Source organism: Stomoxys calcitrans, chromosome 5 (assembly GCF_963082655.1).
Source record: "Stomoxys calcitrans chromosome 5, idStoCalc2.1, whole genome shotgun sequence".
Lineage (NCBI taxonomy): Eukaryota > Metazoa > Arthropoda > Insecta > Diptera > Muscidae > Stomoxys > Stomoxys calcitrans.
In genome coordinates this window covers 118,882,826-118,903,200 of record NC_081556.1, presented here as the reverse complement: position 1 = coordinate 118,903,200, position 20,375 = coordinate 118,882,826, and the positions used below count along the sequence as shown (strand labels likewise).

Sequence of the window (20,375 nt, the reverse complement as noted above, 5' to 3'; positions counted from 1 at the left end):
AATCTGTGGGTATGCCTCTAGAAATGTGTAAGCGTAGCCTTCAGGATGAAGGGCAACGAATGAAATATATTCACAAAGTGCAGGTTGTGAACACTCCAAAATTATCTAGACTTGAAGAGGTTTGCAGTCGCCGGATAGAAAAGAAACTCTATCCTTGTGTCCATCTGATCGGTAAACATGCTGGCAAACTAAAGGTTGCAAGTAACGATTTCTGCAGAAGCTGTGAGGCCGTTGAGAGAAAGGAGACTATAGAACATAAGCTGTGTGTGGGTCACGGACTGGCAGCAGAAGGACATCCACTTTAGATTCTCACTTCTTTGAAGACTTGTCTGAATTAGCGATTGTGAAAATTCCATATATTCCATTCGACCCATAACTTGCTGTAACATCGTTAAAAATAATTTCTATATAAACTTCAAATTGGTTTATTTGAATGCTAAACAGGTTTGTGAATACCGGTGTAAATTTATTGTATATAGGTTAGGTTGAAAAGAGGGTGCAGATATTAATCCGCCCCATGCCACTATGGACATACACCTAAGTCAGTAATCGGCTTGTTGTGCGCTCTAAAAACTATTATTGTATATAAGGAAAGGATATTTTAAGTACCCTTTCCCAAAGAAAAGGATATTTTAAGTACCCTTTCCCAAAGGAAAGGATATTTTAAGTACCCTTTCCCAAAGGAAAGGTTAGTTTAAGTACCTTTTTCCAATGGAAAGGCTAATTTGAGTACCATTTCCCAAAGAAGAGGGTAGTTTAAATATCTTTTTCCAAAGAAAAGGTAGTTTAAGTACCCTTTCTCAAAGGTACCCTCTCCCAAAGGAAAGGGTAATTTAAGTAACCCCCCAAAACAAATTATCGCTTCATAATTTTTTTGGGCGAATTTTATAAAAATAAAAAATATACACGATTGCAAAACCTTTTTTGATTTAACAAAGTTTATAATTATACTTTTGACTTTTCCAACCCTGCATTACACTCGTGTTTGTACAGAGTGCCGTGCTAGTTTGTGTTTGTGCATCTGCCTTGTTATTTGTTAGTGTGTTTAGTTTTATGCGCTGCGTTGTAGAATGTCTGTCGGTATGTCCGTCCAACCGTCCGTTCATTGTGTAGTATGTATTTTTATATATAGCTGAGCTAAAATGCATTTTACTTGACTACACACGATATGGGTTTGTCGTCTTGTGTGCCCCTTGTGGTAATGTCGTTGTTCATTGCTGTGTTGCTGCTGCTTCTTCTGCCGCTGTTGTATTTCGTGTTCTTGTTTTTGATGTATGTATGTACATATACAATGAGCACAAGTAAAGAACAACAACAGAAAGCAAAAATGACGACGGCAACGACGACGACGACATCTACAACGTAGACAACAGTGAGCAACATTCAAAGGAGACGGAGGAAAAAACAAGTACAACAACTTGCTACAATAATAAAAACAAGTACACCATCTTTACATGTGTACTTGTGTGTATTTGTATATTTTTGTAGTAAAAAACAACAACAGCAATAACAACAACTTAATACTACGTACCCAGCTACGGGCATGTACATACATACTTATGTACGTACGTACGTATTTGTAGACTTTTTTGTACTCGTTGTTAGTTGGTATGTTTGTTTAAACTGAAACACATAGAGAGGGTGTTGGGTGGGCGGGCGACTGAGTGAGTGGTGGATAGGAGCTGATAGAGCGGGGGCATCACTCTATGGTTGTACATGCATATTTATGGTACAATGGCTGTGGGTGGGAGTTGGGGTGGTGAATAAAACCAATGTTGAAAAAAAAATCAGTAAATTTACGAGAAACAACAGGCTATGTTACTCTTCTACACTTAGAGAAATAATAACATGTAAATAAAGTGAATTGGAATAATAACTTTACAAATGCAATTTTTATATGCGAGGGCAGAATTCCAGGTAAGGGCAATGAACTGGTTATGACAGAGATTTGTTTTTTTTAAGCGAGCCAGATCGTTTGGTCAAATTCTGCAAAAATTTCCAAGCGTCTGGATATTCTCCGCTTATACGATTTCTCCCATTTACTGTTTTCGAATCACCGGTCCATGTCGATGTCATCGGCATATTCGAGCATGAATAAATTATGTATAGATAAACAATTTCAACTTCGCACATAGACTGGTTGGTGGCGCTTGTAAATATAGATTAATGAAAATTATCTAGGAACATAGCGCAAGCAGAATTGCATGCACTTTGCGTCGTTTGCATTATCTAAATATGCATTATTTACTTTCCTGGGGGGGCGTAATGCACGTATATAGGGTTACTGCAGTCTTCTCTGTTATTTCAATATTTCTTAACAAAACAAACAGTACTCTCTGATTTTTATGCAATGGGAAGAAGACCTATTCTATACATTATTGCCCTGAGTCGAGGCATGGACACATATGAGACTGATTAAAAAATCGCTCTTTATGAATTGTTGCCAGCTTCAAAGTTGAAATAGACGAAAAAACTGAATCGAATTCTAGTAACTTCCTTCTGTTTGTGTGGCTTTTTGCTCGACGTCAACTAACACGCTTTTGGATCTTCAATGAAGTCTATTTGTTCAATGCACATGTCTAAAATTGGTTAATTGCAATATTTATAAAGTTTATTCAATGAGATATAGTACAACATGTAATTTTGTACGAATAATTAAATTAACTTAAACTTAACATACTACCCACGTATTAATTTTATTTCTTGCTGCTGCATGTGCCTGATGCATGTGTTTAGTGGGTGGGTGGTTTTGGTTGGCTGGACGTACTACACAACATTAGGAACATCGAACACACATTCTGGCAAACATGCATCCAACATGCATTGCCTTTGTATAGTTAATGCGACAGCAACGAACGATATTAGTTAGTGTTGGTGGCCTGAAGCGGAACTAGATAAAGCAAACGAACGAAGTCCGAATAACAAAGGCAGAGCCAGGCACACTGTACTCTCAAGGAACGAATGATTATCAGGGTTGCCATATGTTTGATTTAAATAGAGTTAAAGTTTTGAAAGAAGATTGTGACAAATTGTTTTAATTAAAAACATGAAACATCTTTAAGAGGGGTTGTTTTTGATCTTGGATAGATAGGAAACTGAATTGGAAGTGGCACCTTTTGGAGCGGATTCACAAAGCTTACTTATGTTGAGCACTATGTACAAAGGCCATAGGCTCGCAAATGGTCAATGCCTCTACACGAGCTTAATTAGACCAATACTAACTTAGGCATCGGCAGTGCAGTGGTCGGCGATGAAGCTGAAGTTTAATAAAATTATGTGATGTTCGGCATAGGCGCGATGGTAAAAACCTGGCTTACTACGGCACTTGAGACAAATCTGTACGTTTACAAATCTGTAGAGACATAAAAGACGAGAGGCGATGGGAGAGTGGATAGAAGGGTACAACGCAGGGTAATCGAGGCGAGGTCGAACAAATAAATATTCATTGATTTTGGTCGCTAGGGATAGCAAACGGCCCATATCGGTTCAGATTTGGATGGATATAGCTCTTATATAAATTGGTTCTTTGATTACTTGAACAAGCAAGCTATCGATAATCGTTACATTCGATATTTTCAATATTTTTAAAATACATGTCGATAGTATTGATGCTATGGCTAAATTTATATTACCTATTAAAAAAACAAGAAAACGCTATACATATTATTTGCTAATTAACTTGTTTTACCAATTAAAATAAACCAAAAAAACATTGTCAATAATAAGTTCAACAGGGCCGAATCTTATATACTCTCTTTCTCCCATCACCATGGATCACATTTGTTAAATTATTTGGACGGCTCTTTGTAGGCAGAAACTAGACTAGTAAAAACATCTGCAAAAGGTGAGTCGAAAACTTACTATCTTAATCGAAGAGCCTCATCTATCTGAAAAAAAACAATAAATTAAAATTGCATTGTTTACAGATATCATGGCTTGGCGAAGTACTGGTTTTGTAGCTCAAATCAGTATCATCGTTAAACATTTTAGCTGAAAAGCCAAACTTTAACCTTCACATTGACAGAAATTTTCGTGCTTCTTAGCTACTTCACAAAAATTCGCAATTGAACCCATTTGTTAAATAATTTGACCGGGTTGTTATATCAGTTCGTGGTCAATGATTTTTTTTTAATTTTACAAATAGCTTTGACGATATATTCGTTCGTTTTTCACAGTTGAAAACACATATTTTTCACCTTTACTTTTTTGAAACACTACATAAATCTCAATGAAAACTAATGAGAGAATGTCCTACTGAATGAAATCAGCATTTTTTTTTTGCTTCAAAATCTATTATCTAAAAAAGTAATCACGAAAAAATGTTGTGAAAAACGAACATAGTACCAGCCATTAGGCTGAAATGTTGCTCTTCAACTACGTTATTTCTTGGAAATTGTTAGCAGAATTCAGCGTGGTGGGTTGTCACTATTCGGCCCGACCGAACCTATCACGTTTTTACTTGTTTTCCATTAAAAATAATAACTTTCGTAATTTTTACATTTGCCTTCCGAACTTAGTAAAACATTTCATATTTGGTTGTTCTGGTTCATGTTTGCATCTGACCATACCTGTAAACCTTAGTGTAACCAACAATAGTTGTATTTGAAAACTTAAAATTTTTATTTATTGGAAAATATTTAACTAAAATATATAGAATTAAAATTTCATTTTAACAGAATAACTATTACTTCACTGTTAAGTTTTGTATAATAGTTTAAAATTTTGGTGGCATCTCTGTTTAAGTGTAGTACCCAAAACATAATACAAGACTAGTATGCATTCTTCGTTCATTACCATCGTCCGACCACGACTACAATAAAACCAACCAACAACATACAACACAACCAACACTCACTACTACTACTATTAACCACCATCATACATTTACAACTTGTATGTGCTATAACTACTGCGCAGCTCAAATTTTGCAGCTGCTGCTGTATGCCGCTGCATTTGTGGCAGTGCTGCTGCTTCTGCAGCAGCTGGTATCTGGCTGATGTGTTGGTGCGCGCTCGCTCTTCTAAGCTTGACTTCAACTTCTCAACGCTGTGGCTATATTAAAAAAAATGTTTAATAGATTGATATATGGGGGAAAAGTGGCACAAATTAAATTTTAGTTTTGCTTCGTGTGTGTTGTTTATTCTGTGTTTTTCAGTATTTTGCGTTTTTCGTAAATTTTTTTGTATTTGAAAATAGTTTTTGAATCTGTGGCGGAAGATAAACAAGTGAATTTCGGGTTGGTGGTGTGGTGGCTCTTAATCTGTTTTTTTTTTTTGTGAATTTACGAAATACATCCATCATTTAGCTATGCACATACCTTTGAATCATTTTAAGCGATATCATTCATCGAGAGTTTTTTTTTGGAATAATTTTCATTACCGTTATCATTATAGTGTGTGATTACAAACTACATCCGTTTATGTTTGTATTGGTACAAGAGTAGTTGGTTGCTTGCTTGTTGTACGTTAAACTACTACGACGTCAACGGTATGTAAGCAATTCTGGAAGTCTTGACATTCAAACCTCATTTCGGATAAAGTGATTAAAACACCCCATTTTGAAGAAAAGAAAATAACTCCAAATAGAGTTTAAAAAAAACACCAATGCAAGCCTCATTATTAATTGTGGTGCATTAACTAATGAGGGGAAAATCCTATTTAAAAAATACACACAAAAAAGAGAAACCTTTTAGCATATGTTGCTTACTCTTGGATTATGTGTGTCACTTGAATTATTAAAAAAAATGTGTGTTCGTAGTCGCGATCGTGGTCTTCTTTAAATTGAACCCTCAAATAATAGCTACTGTGTGTGTGTTCACCAGTGTTGCCAATTTGTATAGAAGAAAAAGTAAGATAAAATAAAAATAAAAAAGAGTTTAAAACCAGCAGCAAGCTTGATAAAAGAAATATTTAGCATATAAAAGTTGCTAAAAAATAACCTGTGACCTTTGGGAAAGTGTCGTGCGATTATTGACAAAGGTTATAAAGTAAAGATAACATAATATAACAAAGAATACGGATGATCTTTTCTCTACTGGGTATGTTGAAGAAATAAAATTATATTCCTAACTCAACTTTAAAGGAAAAAAAGTAAATTTTTCACTTGAAGAGTAATTTCAGAATTTTTTAATTGGGTATGTTATAGGGATATGTGTTAATGTTTTGTTTTGTACAAAATGCCAATTTGAAAAAGTTTCAATGCCAGGGTTGGTTGGTTACGAACAAACACACTTTTTGTTGCGGACAATTAGTTTCAAGCCAGGGTTGTGTCGTCTTAATTATATAAGTACAAACTAATGAGATTCCCCTTAAATTATAAGGGCCGATGTTGACTTTGAATAATTTTAATACGTTGCTTGATTGCGTGAAATGAAATGCAGCATAAAACTTGACGTTTAGGTTCACATTCGACATCGCCCCCTAAAATTTAACCACCCTTTATATGCTAACTTGATTAATAATCAATAGAGTACATACAGATGCAAGTTTATGTAAAAGCTTGTGTAAAAGCCTTTTATAAATGCAAATTTGTCCACGAACGTTCCATTTAGGAAAAATGAACAATTCTCACTCATCAATGAGTCCAACTAAATTTTAAACTCAATGATCAGTATCCTTCCTTTATAGTTGAGTACGAGCGGCGTGGCCACAACTCCTCAAAGGAAAGTTTTGCATGGCTGAATACCTCACAAATGTTGCCATGATATGTAAGGGGATAACGACCGATGAAATATTTTTCTGATGTTCTCATCGGTATTAAAAACCAGGCGTTCAGCATCATTGGGGATATGTTAACCTCTGTGTTACGGTGGATTCCGTTTGTAGTCTATTCTTGATTTTCCTAACATTTTGACCTGATCTTGCGACGTCCCTCATTCTGTCTTTCGAAAGCACACTAACTCTCGGAGGTGTAGAGCTCGCTTCTCAAAATATTTCTCAAATACTTTTTCCGATTGAACTGAAAATTTGCACAATGATGGTTTCTTCCAACATTCATTCCAAGTATGGTCCGTATATGTTCATAACCTGATTTCTCGAACTTCTACGGGGCTCAATTTAAATGATCAATACCTAAGTCCAGTAAGCTTCGAATCGATCTATAATTTGCTCTAGTTCGTATGTTAGACTGTCCTCCAATTTGACTTCTTGAACCCACAGTGCTGAGTTCTGCAATAAATTGCAACATATATTCCAAGTATGGTCTAAATAGTTCTATAACTCAGTAAGATGAGGTTCTTGCTTACTTTCTTGCTGTCAAAAACACCTAGGTTGGTAATCGGTTTGTTGGGTGCTCGCTCCACCAATTCTGAAAAATAGCTTGAAAAGCCTACGCCAGGAATTTTGTGCTTTTCACACATAACTTAATCCCTTATGATATACGCTGTTAGCGATTTTGCAGGTATCGAGAAATTCTGGATGATGTTTTTGTAGACACGTGTCGTATTTTCTTCCATTATTCGTTAAATTAGGTTTTTGCATCCATCCAGGTCTCTTCAACTAGGGAGATTTACGTCCAGAGTGATCTGGTTATAAATTGAGGAGGTTTCTTCTGACAACCATGCATCCAGGTCATACACCAGCGTTTCAACTATTGTCAACATAGAGCAAGACTTGCGTCTTTCGCCCTTTACATAAGATTAGATTAAAAGTTCATTTTCCTGTCCAGGAAAATACATATGCACTTTTTTATGAAATGGAACATTCTTCTCTCTGAAAGGGATAGTTCTTCTGTCTGGCATTTTTTACCGTTGAGTTGAAAGGTATCTTACAAGATCTTCTAGATCTGTCCCCTTTGTCTTGGTGAGGATATAAAGGACAACATAATTTTGCCCTAATCTTGCCCTTTATTAAACAACGGGAAGAATTCTCCCATATGCGTTACTCTGATTGTCGTGCAGTATTTGACCCAGGCGTTCACATAATATGCGGACTTGCTAACTGATACGACTCTGCATCCTCCATGTAAAAGAATGATTCATCTAAAACACCCTTCCTCCATGTGAGGGAATGATAAATCTTAAACCGTTAGATGAATAGTGAAGTTCGTTGAAATAAAACTTAAGACATTTTGCGTAATTTTGTGCAAATTTATTGTGCAGTAGTTTATTTTATGTTTTCCTAAATTTTGAACGGTTTCAACGTTTTTTAAATGTGTGCTAAAGTGTTGAATATAAATAGTTGTTTAAAACGACCATATTAACTGCACCCTAAAATTCACTTTTCTATACCTATTTTTTAGCATAATTTATACCTTTTTCTATACTATATTAAGTGCACCCTAAAGTTCACTTTTCTATACCTATTTGTGTATGTTATGCAATTACATATTATAAATAGGTATATTCTAACCATCCATAGAATATACCTATTTATAATCTTTTTATTTATATTTGACAATATTCATGCAGTCATTACTACCTATTAATTGCGTTTATCAAAGCCCACCTGTAGCTTAGAAGGTACATATATATCAAACATTAAACTGTAAACAGCTAATCTGTTGGGTTTTTTGGGTCTGTTAAAACGATGCGAGGCAATTTTCTGATTTTCGTTGTATTCCTTTACATCGTTGACGATTAGGGTACACAAATAACTTTCTTATAAATTATAACTCTAGGCTTGCTTTAAATGGTTTAGCAAGACATACATATACATATTTGTTTGTCTATAATACATAGAGACATTCTTCGCATACTTCTTTACTTAGGTTATAATAATAATTTTCAATTTTTCTTTCTTCCCCCTAGGTGGACCAAACACTCAATTCCTTGGATGGTTTTGATCCTGTTTCCCGTTGTGATGCTCTGCATTATCTCTTGCAGAACCTAAAATTCAAATATTCCGACACCTGCGAACAAGTTGTACCGAGTGTATTTTCACATCTGCTCGATCGCGGCTATGCGAGCACCACTAAGGGGGCCTCAAAAAAACAATTACAATTATTGCTTGCCACTAAAAAGGAGGACATCAAGATTGAGGATGAGAATGCCTCGTCGACTGATTTAAATCAAAACTTTGATAAGATCCTCTGTAAGGAGGAGTTCATGTGCCTGGATGAGGAGGATGTCGATTATGCAGATGATGCGGATAATGAAAATTCAAATTTTCACAACAAACGTGTACGTTACATCTCATCAGGCGGAGCATCGGCCGCAGCATTAGCCGCCGCTTCGGCCGCAGGTCATTTAAATGCCAGTGGTAGTAGTCGCGATCCTCTAGATTTGATCCCTTCCTCAGTAATACACGCCCGACGTCTTGGCAGATTAGCAGCTGCCGATAATGGTGACGGTGATGAAAGTAATAGTTTAGACGCTCTTGCCTCCGATAGTCTAAAGAGAACGCGACGGAGAGGATTCGCCGTCCATTGCAGTAGTAGTAGTAGTAAAAATAATCTGGGAAAGTTGCATCATTCACGTTTGTTGTTTGAAAAGCTTCAGCGTGTTTCCCATTTGGGCGAAGGTTATGTCTTCCATGCGGACAATGAGTTTACAATTCATTTCCATAGGAAGTCCGAAGAGTTGAGTATACGCGTGTTCAAAGAACAATTTCGTTTACATTTAAAAATAGCCTTGAGAGACCATAACAAAGAATTCCTGCGACAATTTCAAAGCGATTTAGTTTTAACGGGAAAATTGCTGGGTACAACACCACCGCAGCATGTGCTCGATTCACTGCGCCTAGAGCGGGAGGAGGAGTGGCGCCAGCAGAAATTACGAAAACAACAGCAACAAATGTTGCTTATGCAACAGCGAAGACGTATTCGGGCAGCGTCTAATATTGGTGGAAGCGCCTATGATTCGGAAATGGACTTTGAGCTAGAATCAGAATCTCAACTATCATCAGCTTCTCATGAAATTATGAAATTCGAAGAGATCATCGATGAGGGCGTGGGACCTGGTCGTCTCATCGATGGCTTGGTAATGGAGCCAGAAATAGAGGATGTTATTGAGAGGGGCAGTGGTGCAAGTGTAAGTGTTAGCGGCGGCAGCAGCAACAGCTCCGGAGGTAATGGCCTAGACACCTTACCCAATGACTTGGTGACAACAGACAGTGCTTCAACTTTGACCTCACCGTTTGTTGGTGCTGTTGGCGGAGGTAGTAGTGATTTGGCAACCGTAGGTTCAAGTTTCAAAAATCATTTGACACAACAACAACAACAACAACAGGGGTAAGTTGAAAATTAACCGAAATATATTAAGGAAAACCTTTTCATGACATCTGATTCGTTTTAATTGTTGCAGGGCCACAAACAACAGCCTTCTTATGAATGGTCTAACACCAGCAGCTGGTCCTGGTGCCAACAACCTTATTCCTAACAATTTAACTAATCAACAGATGCATGGCATGGCCATGGGCGGTAATCATAATCATCCGAATATGTCCTCCAAGGAGCAACAACTATATCATCAACAACAAATGTTGCAGCATAATCAGCAGCAATTGACGGAAGAAGGTCTGAAAACGCAGATGGCCGGAGGAAAGGGTCAGCAGCAGCCACAACAGCATAACATTGCTAGCCTAATGAATAACAATATGGGCCAGCAACAAGCTTTCCAGCAGGGTGGACCGCCACATCATCAGCAACAGCAGCAGCAAACACCACAGCAGCGCTATCTGCTACAGCAACAACAACAACAGCAGCAGCAGCAACAACAACATCACCAACAAGGTCCTTATAATTCACATATGCCAGCACAAAATCATCCCTTGGCCATGATGGGTGGCATGATGGAGTCGGCCAACCAACAGCATCAACAAATGCAGCAGCATCAGCAGCGTATGCAAATAAATGCCCCCAATAATGTTATCAATAGTATAGACAATATTCTGGGTGTTGCTGGCAACGGTTCCAAACCGCAAGCCAACACTCCAGAAAACTTGCAATATATGCAACAGCCAGGCAGCCACCAGCAACAAATGGCACCACACATGCAAAATATGCCACCCCACATGCTTATGCAGCAACAGCAGCAGCAGCTACCACAAGATCATCCATCGTTTTTGGCTGGCTCGGGGACAATTCCACCACCAACTACCTCTCAGACGCCTGGTGTACTCCAAAATCCCAATACTCCCACTGGCAACAATTCATCGGCGAATGCTTCTTTCGATCACGATGATCCGGACATGTCCCACGATGAAGACGATGAGGACCATGAAAACGATACAAATGATGGTATGGAACCCAAACAGCAGCTTATTGATGGTGGCAGCAGTAGCAGTACTTCACTGCAGGCGCCACCCGGTGGAACGAATGCATCTGGAGGCTCAAAGAAGGAGAAACCCATATACAATTGCTTGTTGTGTCCCAAATCATATCGCAAACGAAAGTCTTTATTGGATCACTATAAGATTCATCCCGGTTACTGCCATGACTGTGGCAAAGCCAATGGCACTTCATTAGAGGTAAGTTTCACAATTCAAAATAATAAGTGGCGGTTTTGTTTACAAATTCCTTTCTTTTTTGCAGGAAATTATACATCACAACCGCACGGTACATGCCAAGGACTTTCCTTTCGTTTGCGAGACCTGTGGCGAATCTTACTCAAGACGTCAACAATTTCATGCCCATGTTGAATCTCACAATAAGAAGGAATTCAAAAGTGAGTTTGCGTCAAGAATCATAGTACTCGATGACTAACTAACCTATGTTTAAGTGTAAATTTCACTCGAAAAACCATTCTAAAACCCAATGATTGAAGTGTGTTGCTTTTTCCTTCTTGCCCATTTTAGCTGGGACTTTTATTGAGTTGGCTTTACATTATAGTTTACAGCTGTTATACTAATTGATTTGTATCACTATTCCCTTAGCTTATTCATGTATCGAATGCGGCCAAAAGTTCTCTCACAAAAAACTTCACCAACAACATTTGGACGATACTGGCCACAAGGCAGATGGTGCTATTTGTGAGGTATGCGGTGATGAATTTCCATCGAAGAATGCTCTCTATCAACATATCGTTAGAGTTCATAAAAAGGACAACTTGTTCGAGTGCCACATATGCCAGAATCGTTTTACGCTGAAGGCTAATTTGGAACGGCATGTCCAACTGCACACAGAGATTAAGAGGACCTATGTCTGTGATATCTGTGGCTCATCATATTTTACATATCCAGCTTTAAAAGATCATTACAGCAATGCCCATACAGATGCCTCCGAATGCAAATGTACATTGTGTGGCAAGCGTTTTGGTTCAGTCAAATCATTACAACGTCACTTACCATCGCACTCGGAAGAGCGACCACACAGTTGTTGTTATTGTGAACAGGTGATGTTTTATATACTATCGATATTATAAGAATTGTCTTTAATAACTAAAAACATTTCGATTGTTCTTTCAGACATTCAAATGGAAAACGCATCTGGTACGTCACAAACAAACCGTACACGGTAACCAGCCCTCCCCCAAGAAAGTTAAGCGGTTTTCAAAGGATGGTGATGGTAAGTAAATATGTATGAGATTATTAGCTCTAGCTCAAAATTAGCATGGACATAGTTTGAAAGCACAACCATTGATAATGGTTTTGCGAGAGAATTTCTTAAATTTTTGAGAGAATATGTCGCTTTAATCAGTTAGTTATTAAAAGTAGCAGTGCAGGCAGTGCTATTCGCAGATGAGAGCGATTTAATTACTCGAAATTTGGATATAAGTTAAAAGAGCATAAGGGGAATTTCTGGCTAGTTTACTAAAAGAGGCGCAACTTAAGTACTGTTGTTGTTGCAGCTAGCTATCTTTGTCAAACTCCCAAGGGTCGTTCCGACCCATAGGATCGATAACCGCAAGAAGGTCATGCCCATTGGTTATTTATCTGTGTCAATAACTCTCCTCAGTATTTAAGCAGGAGTCGATGCTGCCTCTCACTGGGAGTCTTGACTCGGTACTGCTGCTTGTCCGCGAGTGCAGTGAAGCTACTCTTTATATCGACGGAGCATTCCACTCTCCGCAACCTGTGGACGCGTCCGGTAGCTCTCAGCTGATCTTGCCATTATAGTGATAAACATCACGAACGTTAAGCATCCCAAAGTTGACAGAGCGATAACGGAAATGTTTTTTGTATTTAAGGTATCAAAGACGAATATCAACCGCTGCAAGCGACAGAATTCTAAATGTTCTACCGAAAAGTTATTAATTGTAAGCATAGTAGAGTTAAGCTCAGGTTGAAGAGCGAACTTCTAACCACCTCGGTCGCTAGCTGCTTTACTCGGAGAGCTAAGGATCAAAGTGCACCCCCTTGATGAGAAGAAAAGAAGAGCAAGAATACGGATAAAAGTCTCCTAGGCAGTAGAACGAAGTGAAATGGGAAGGGGAACAAACTGAGGATAGAAAAAGCATGCAGAATCGGGCGGACCGAAGAAGAGTTTTCATTGATGAGAACTACTTCGAGTCAGCCACTTCTGGCATCTACATTAGTCAAGTGCAGGCATGGATAGAGGTTTCTTTTGCCTTTCATCCTCAATTGGAGTGTAGTGACACAAAAGGTGTTCGATCGTCTCCAATGCCTTCCACCGCGACCTCAAAGATGTGATGTTGAGATGACCAGTCAGGACTTGAATAATTAGTCCAAGGCGATGGTTCTCCAGCCCGACCCCAAGACAAGTGACGTCCTGCTCTGCGTAATACTCGGAATTTCATGCGTCATTGGTCATCCTATTCTACCTATGAGCTCACACAGCGTTATGTTCACTCAATCGGTAGCATGATCAGCACTCATAAGCAACCCATTTCTGGGCAGCTTATCAATCGCCTTAATCCCCGCCGCCTATTTATTGCCCGAAACCCAACAGAGCCTTAAAACCTTTTCAAGGTTCGTTGTTGATCTTTCTATTTGAGTCCCAAACATTGAACTGAGTCCCAAACACTTGTTAAACAAATAAGCATCTGCTAAATACCTGTTAAAAATCATTACTTACTCAATTTGTTTCTTTTTAAAATATTTTTCAATTCACATTTGCTCCTTTCAATCCCATTTAGAATTGGTGCCCATGTCTGATGTCCCTGGCCCGCCACCAGCTAAAGTTGCAAAAAAATCGAATGCTAGCAAACCAAAACAGCAGACGGCACAACAACAACAAAAAATGGGAGCTGTTGCAACACCGCCACCCCTTTCAACAACGCCAGGAACATCATCGTCCTCCCAACAAGATCCTTTCAATGCTGCCATCATTAGTAACAATAGTTCACAATCTTCGACTGCATCAACATCACAGCACTCGCTGCAGTCTGGTGAATCTCAACCGAATTCCATGTATAGTCAAAATTTCAGTGCTGAGAAATTGTTGGGGCAACAACATGCGCCGCAGCCAACGCAAACGGCGGCACCGCAACAACAAGCACAGCCAATGTTAGCTACACACAATCAACATCCACAACAAAGACCAACACCACCTCCTCACCAACAACAACAACAACAACAGCAGCAACATCACCGTCACACTCCTAACAATAGTCACACGCCGGACAATAATATGCCCCGCATTAACAGCTTTGGTGGCGGTGGGCCCGCACAACCAGAAACACAATTTCATTTCGATCAAAGTGCCGCTGGCGGCCCTGCATCAACCATTACTAATCCCGGTGCTTATCCACAACATCAAATTATAAATCAGTATCAGCAGCAGCACCATCAACAGCAACAACAGCAGCAACTGCAAACGCCTCAGCCACCACCACAACAGGGCCAACAACAACAGCATATGCGTAGTCATACTCCGCAAAGTCCACATCATAGTCATGTGCCGCAACAACATCCGCACTTTTCTTCGCCACATCAGCAGCATTTGCAAAGTGCTGCTCAGCAGCAACAACATCAACAACAAATGCACCATCATCAAATGATGCAGCAACAGTTGCAACAGCAACAACATCAACAGCAAGCTGCAGCCCATCAGAGGCATAATCAACAAAGATCACCTCATCCCCATCAGACGCCTGCACAACAGTTGCAACAACAACACCAACAGCCAATGCATTCGCCTCAACACGCTCGTCTACAATCACCAGCGCCTCAATCGCATACGCCGCAACCACAGGCAACACCACAACAACAACAGCCAAGTGTTGCTGCCAACCATCAACAGCAATATACAACAGATGCTTGGGGCAATATCAATTTTGTGGGACATGCTGCTAATGCCACCAATCATCCTCAGCAACAGCAACAACAACAACAGCAGCAGCAGCAACAAAGCAATGCTAGCAATTTGCCAACATCTGATAAAGATAATCCCAATAAATTCTACATCGTAGATTCTTCCGAATTTCTGGGTCTTCCAATGAACGTTTCTGGCAGCACAACGCCGGGGGTTGCGGAAACAAATCAATTAAGCAGTACACAACACCAGCAACAACAGCAACAACCCCAATCGCCTATGGTGGCGGCTAACAAGTCAGCTCAACAGCAGCAGGAACAAGATTTGATGAGCTTTCAGGTAAATTCCAGAAGATCAGCAAAAATATATTTAAATTGATATTTTAAGAAATAAGATTGAATTTCAAGCCTATGTGTTGGTATGACCACCACACTGAATTTAACCATAAACCTTTTTTTCACCTTTTTTATCTCCACATAATTTTAATATTCCAGAATATGTGGCCGCAAACAAATCAGGCGCCCAATCAAATGGCCTATAGTACGAATGGAGGTCAACAACAACAGCAGGCGCAACAACAGGCTCAGCAGCAGCAACAACAACAACAACAACCACCTCAAACACCACAACAGCAAAGTGCTACGAATCAACAAACTTCCGGAGTTGCCAATGTGGGCGGAGCTGCAGATCCCCATAACTACAATAATATTGGCAGTATTTTAACGAATCTCATAGACAACAATCCGAACCCAATGGAATACAATTTCGAATTAATGCAACAGGGATCAGTGCCAGTGGCTGGCAGTACCGCTACGGCAACTTCGGCAGCTGCACAAAGCCAACAACAGCAGCAGCAAAGCGCTTTAAGTGTGCACCACCAACAGCAACAGCAGCAACATCAGGCAGCAACCGCAGCCTCAGCCTATGGTTTGCAACCTACACCGGGTGCCAGTGGCCTAATACGCCATGCTAGTGTTTATGGTGCGCCTGGATCGATTTATGATCCTCATCCCCATCATCCTGCTGCTCATCATGCCTCAAGTTTAGCCGAAATGGGTGAACAGCAAAAGAATAGCTTTCAACCATATCATCCACATGCTCTGCAATCACATGCTCATGCTTTGGGTGGCCATCCGTTGGCGCCAACCGCACATCACGCTTTGGCTGCAGCTTCGCACTTGTTACCGCCACCACCACCGCATGCAGGCCATCATGTCTACGATCGTGGTGGCTATTCTGTGCTGGGTGGTGAAGATGCCAAGGCAGTGCTGCCACCGATCAGTGATTATATGCATCACATGCAGCAACAACACGTCCAACAACCCGATCTATTGTACTATCCAGTGAAAAATGAATGACATTTAAAATAGGTCATGCCCACTGGTGGGGCTGGCGGGAATACAAATAGTAATACGGCGAGAGCAGCGCATGTCTATCACCAGGGACTTGCATCACCACACCACCACCACCACCATCATCACCATCCTCAGCATGCACAAACACCGCCCCAGTATCCATATCACCACCACCCCCACCATCACATGCAGCAACAATATCAGCGCGGTAAGACCCATCCCCACCATCATCATCCCGGTCATAGCGCGGGGCATTCACAATCTGAGTTGCTGCATTGGTGGCCGCCACCACCAGTGCCTCCATCAATGACTACATCACAAACATCATCAGCGGTGGCAGCCGCCACATCGGCTTCAATGTCGGCATCATCAGCATCATTATCCACTGCAAACACAAAATCTAAGAGAGGCGATGTTTCATATTAGGTTTTAAGCTTGCGTTTTATTTTTGTTTTGTTTATAAATATTTTTATTATTTTTTTTTTTTTTTTTGTATTAGCCTAGTGTGTTTATTTAAGGACAAAAATTAAGAAATAATTGTTTGCTGCAAACAACACTCCCGGAAAGTCCACAATAAAGGGCCAAAAAGAGCTAGTGAAACCTTCGAATTGAAAACATTCAACGCGTTGATATCTTTTTGGACAACAACAAGGAAAATTGTGTATGGTAACATAATGAAAGACTACTTTTGACACAGTGCTACTGCGAAAAACTTTGGGTTTGTCGGTCTAGCATAACTTTAAAATACAGATTTATATTAAATCTCATAAACCTTTTATTCCATAAACCAGCCTCAAAAAATCCTTCATCTTGAGTTATTGCAAGGAGCTTATAGCAGATTCCACACCGTTTGGAAACATTGGTTGTTTCACAGTGATAAAGGTATGGTGTTTTAAATTATGTTTTTCTATCCACACTTGTTTATATTAATGATATTTTGATCAAAAAAACATGCATTTCGTGCCAAACATTTAGGAAAGTTACATGTTACTCATAATGCTTCCATATTGACTGCTCTATAAATTGAATTCATTAACACATTCATTATGAGATTTGGTAAAAATTTTCCACAGAGAGTTTTGTTTTGGTAACCGTTCGGATATACCTATATAAAATGTTAGATTTTACGATGTTGAAGCTACTCCGTGTGGAGTATTCCACTATTCTCACTATTCTCGGGATAGCGATGAACACCGCACAGATCGGACCTCAAAGTCCCAGCCTGTGTGGTGCTCATAGCTATCCAGTGCCGGGCCATGGTCCATGTTTAGATAGGACGAAACGGGTACCAATTGATATTGCTCTTAAATAAAAGGAACTTTTCTGTTAACTCTCTGGCATTGTTTTTCAATGTAGTAGTATGAAAAATTTCAAACTTTCTCTTTACTATCGTAAAACACAGTTAGAGTAGATTAAATTAAAATACTGAACAATGAAATCAATCTCAATTCAAGTTGAAAACAAGTGTCTTTAAACTCAACTTGATTTCTTGTTGATTTTATAAAATTTTAAACTTTATCTGCAATAGAAATAACCATGTTTGTAAAAGGAGTGCAAGTAATAAATGCTGAAGAAGGTAAGAAGTCTTTCCGCGGTTTCTCAATATGATGTAACGGTATTGAAACATTTGAAATCGTTTGTTAACACTTGCAGCTTCTCCATTATTTCGCAGCCTCTTTTCTCTCTCTCTCTCCCTCCAGTTCTCTTAAGAGTCTTGTCCGTTAGTTAGAATTTGTAAACAAGCGACATACTTAAAAGTTCTTGTTTTCACATGTGACAACGATAAAATGCTAAACTCACTTTAAATCAGATGATTATTATCAATGGTCTAAAAATTTAACTCCGTTAAAACTCATTGATATGGGAGAGGTCTCCCCACTTCTCCTTGTTGGAATGTTTGTGGGCAAATGATCTACAACCAACAAATATTGTGTTTTATTTCAGACCTATCTAGCGCAAGTCAGATACTTTGTATAGATTTTCAGTGCAAAGTGGTTCTGAATAATTATCGATATCATGCGATAAAAGATAATAATAACAGATTAATTTTGTTTTGCTCTACATATTACTTAAATAAAACACAGCAATTGTGGTAAAGGTAGAAATTCTTAAATATAGACCCCTCAATGCAGCGTCATATGTCAGATCAAGAACAAATCCCGAAATATATCGAATCCTAACCGACAAAAAATTGCAAGTTACAAAGTTTCAAAATTTCTGCTTCTGTCTTTGTTTAATTAAATTCTGCAAATTGTACACCTGTAATGCAAAACGTCATGACATTATATTACATCCTATTTTTGTTAAGTTCATGTGAATTCATTATAAATTTGTCTCCCCTTTACTTGCATTGTTTTTGTAGGTTAAGAATTGATATGAATTGATATATTGATAACCAAAGTAGCTCTATAGAAGGAAAACCAGTTGTGCAACAACAACAAAAATCGAGGATTAAGCCATGCGGGTAATGGTTACTCTCAGAAATAACAGATGTTTCATTTTAGTAGATGTGCCGAGTGACTTTTTTAAAAGGTTCAAAGATTCGAAATAAATTAAGAAAATTTAGATCAGAGAGCATTTAAAGCCCACTTTGAATTAACAATGAACGTGATTTAGCAAGTTTTTATTCGATTGAGGAAACTTTTTTGTGTTTAAACTTTAAATTATATTTACAAAACAAATTTTTAACTCGTATTTAGCCTCTTTTAGTTAATATTTTGATAATTTTATAATCGACCTTTATTATTCAGTTTTGTTGTTACTTCATTCAAGCTCGAGATCTTCGATTTCTTATATATTTATTTTTCATCAATATTTCACATTTCAGTGAAATGCATTTTCTAGATATGTTCTACAATAATTACTGCGTCAATACAAAATTTTCTTAAATTAAATGCAATTAAATGCTCCCGAACTGGGCCAGATTGCTACCTCAACATTGCATGTGGAGGTAGAAATCCTCTTCAAACTCCTAAAGAGTTTGTTGTTATTGTAGCAGTGAGTTGAACATTGAGGCTGCGCAGTCCTTGCCGATGAAGTACTCCATCGCGTCAATTCGGTTGGTACAACCGGATCGTCATATGACATTTGTTTGCGTTGTGCCGACCAATAGAATGCGAAAAATTTCGCATTCAACTAATAGACAATTGTCGTGCGAATGAACTTAGTCCTAGGCTTTAACTAGCAAATTTTTCCATTAGGCCTAGTACTGACTTCATTTGCAGCGGAAATGCGAAATCCAACGTACTCTCTCTTCGCCAGAACACAAACAACAACACCCAAGACAACAGCATTGCAACCGAGTTGATTAGTACCCATTTCGTGAGCATTTAATTACATTTGTAATAAATTGAAGTAAAATTTATACTAACGCAGCGACATGTCGCTAGTATTTTACTCATAAAACCCAATACCACTTCTGCGGAATGTGTTCGCATCTTTTTCGTCACCATTTTCTTTTATAATGCGTTTTGACAATTGTTCGTACGTAAAGTCGAAGTCACTACTAGGCTTTATCTAATGGTTCGGTTAGTAAGCCGTTGCTTTAACTGGATGTTGAAAAAAAGTTACCGGAATGAAATTTTTTGAAATCGTTTTCTATAAAAAATACAATAACATTTTTTTTTGAAATTAAAGTTCAGTTTAAAATTCTAATGAGAGTATAACAATTTCCTTTTATTTGAAAACAATATCGAAAAATGCAACAAAGTAAAACGAGATTCGTATAAATTAAGGAGCAGCTAAATTTGTGTTTTATTAAAAAAAATATCCATCTCAAACGGAATCTTTTTACAGCAAAACCTTATTTGTACCATGCGAAGCGATGTTTTCATCTACGCCTATAACGATGAGCACCTAGGGGGAACAATTTTCATCTTAAGGAACTAAAATGTTTTTTTTTTTTCCAAAATCCATACATAACAGGATTTA

General features: G+C 38.6%; 2 protein-coding genes across 2 annotated transcripts in view; both read left to right on the top strand.

The window, feature by feature from the left end:
* LOC106092528 (uncharacterized) overlaps positions 1–16,926 on the top strand; it is a 51,322-nt gene extending 34,396 nt beyond the window's left edge. The window contains exons 2-8 of the mRNA XM_013259407.2: positions 8,747–10,167; positions 10,241–11,405; positions 11,470–11,602; positions 11,811–12,268; positions 12,342–12,441; positions 13,973–15,429; positions 15,585–16,926. Coding sequence (XP_013114861.2) covers positions 8,747–10,167; positions 10,241–11,405; positions 11,470–11,602; positions 11,811–12,268; positions 12,342–12,441; positions 13,973–15,429; positions 15,585–16,448 — 5,598 coding nt within the window. The 3' untranslated portion in view covers positions 16,449–16,926. The remainder of the gene's footprint in view (positions 1–8,746; positions 10,168–10,240; positions 11,406–11,469; positions 11,603–11,810; positions 12,269–12,341; positions 12,442–13,972; positions 15,430–15,584) is intronic.
* Positions 16,464–16,871, top strand: LOC106092524 (histidine-rich glycoprotein). Its single transcript, XM_013259402.1, has one exon. The coding sequence runs from the start codon at positions 16,464–16,466 to the stop codon at positions 16,869–16,871; it is 408 nt and encodes a 135-aa protein (XP_013114856.1).
* Positions 16,927–20,375: the final 3,449 nt, after the last annotated feature.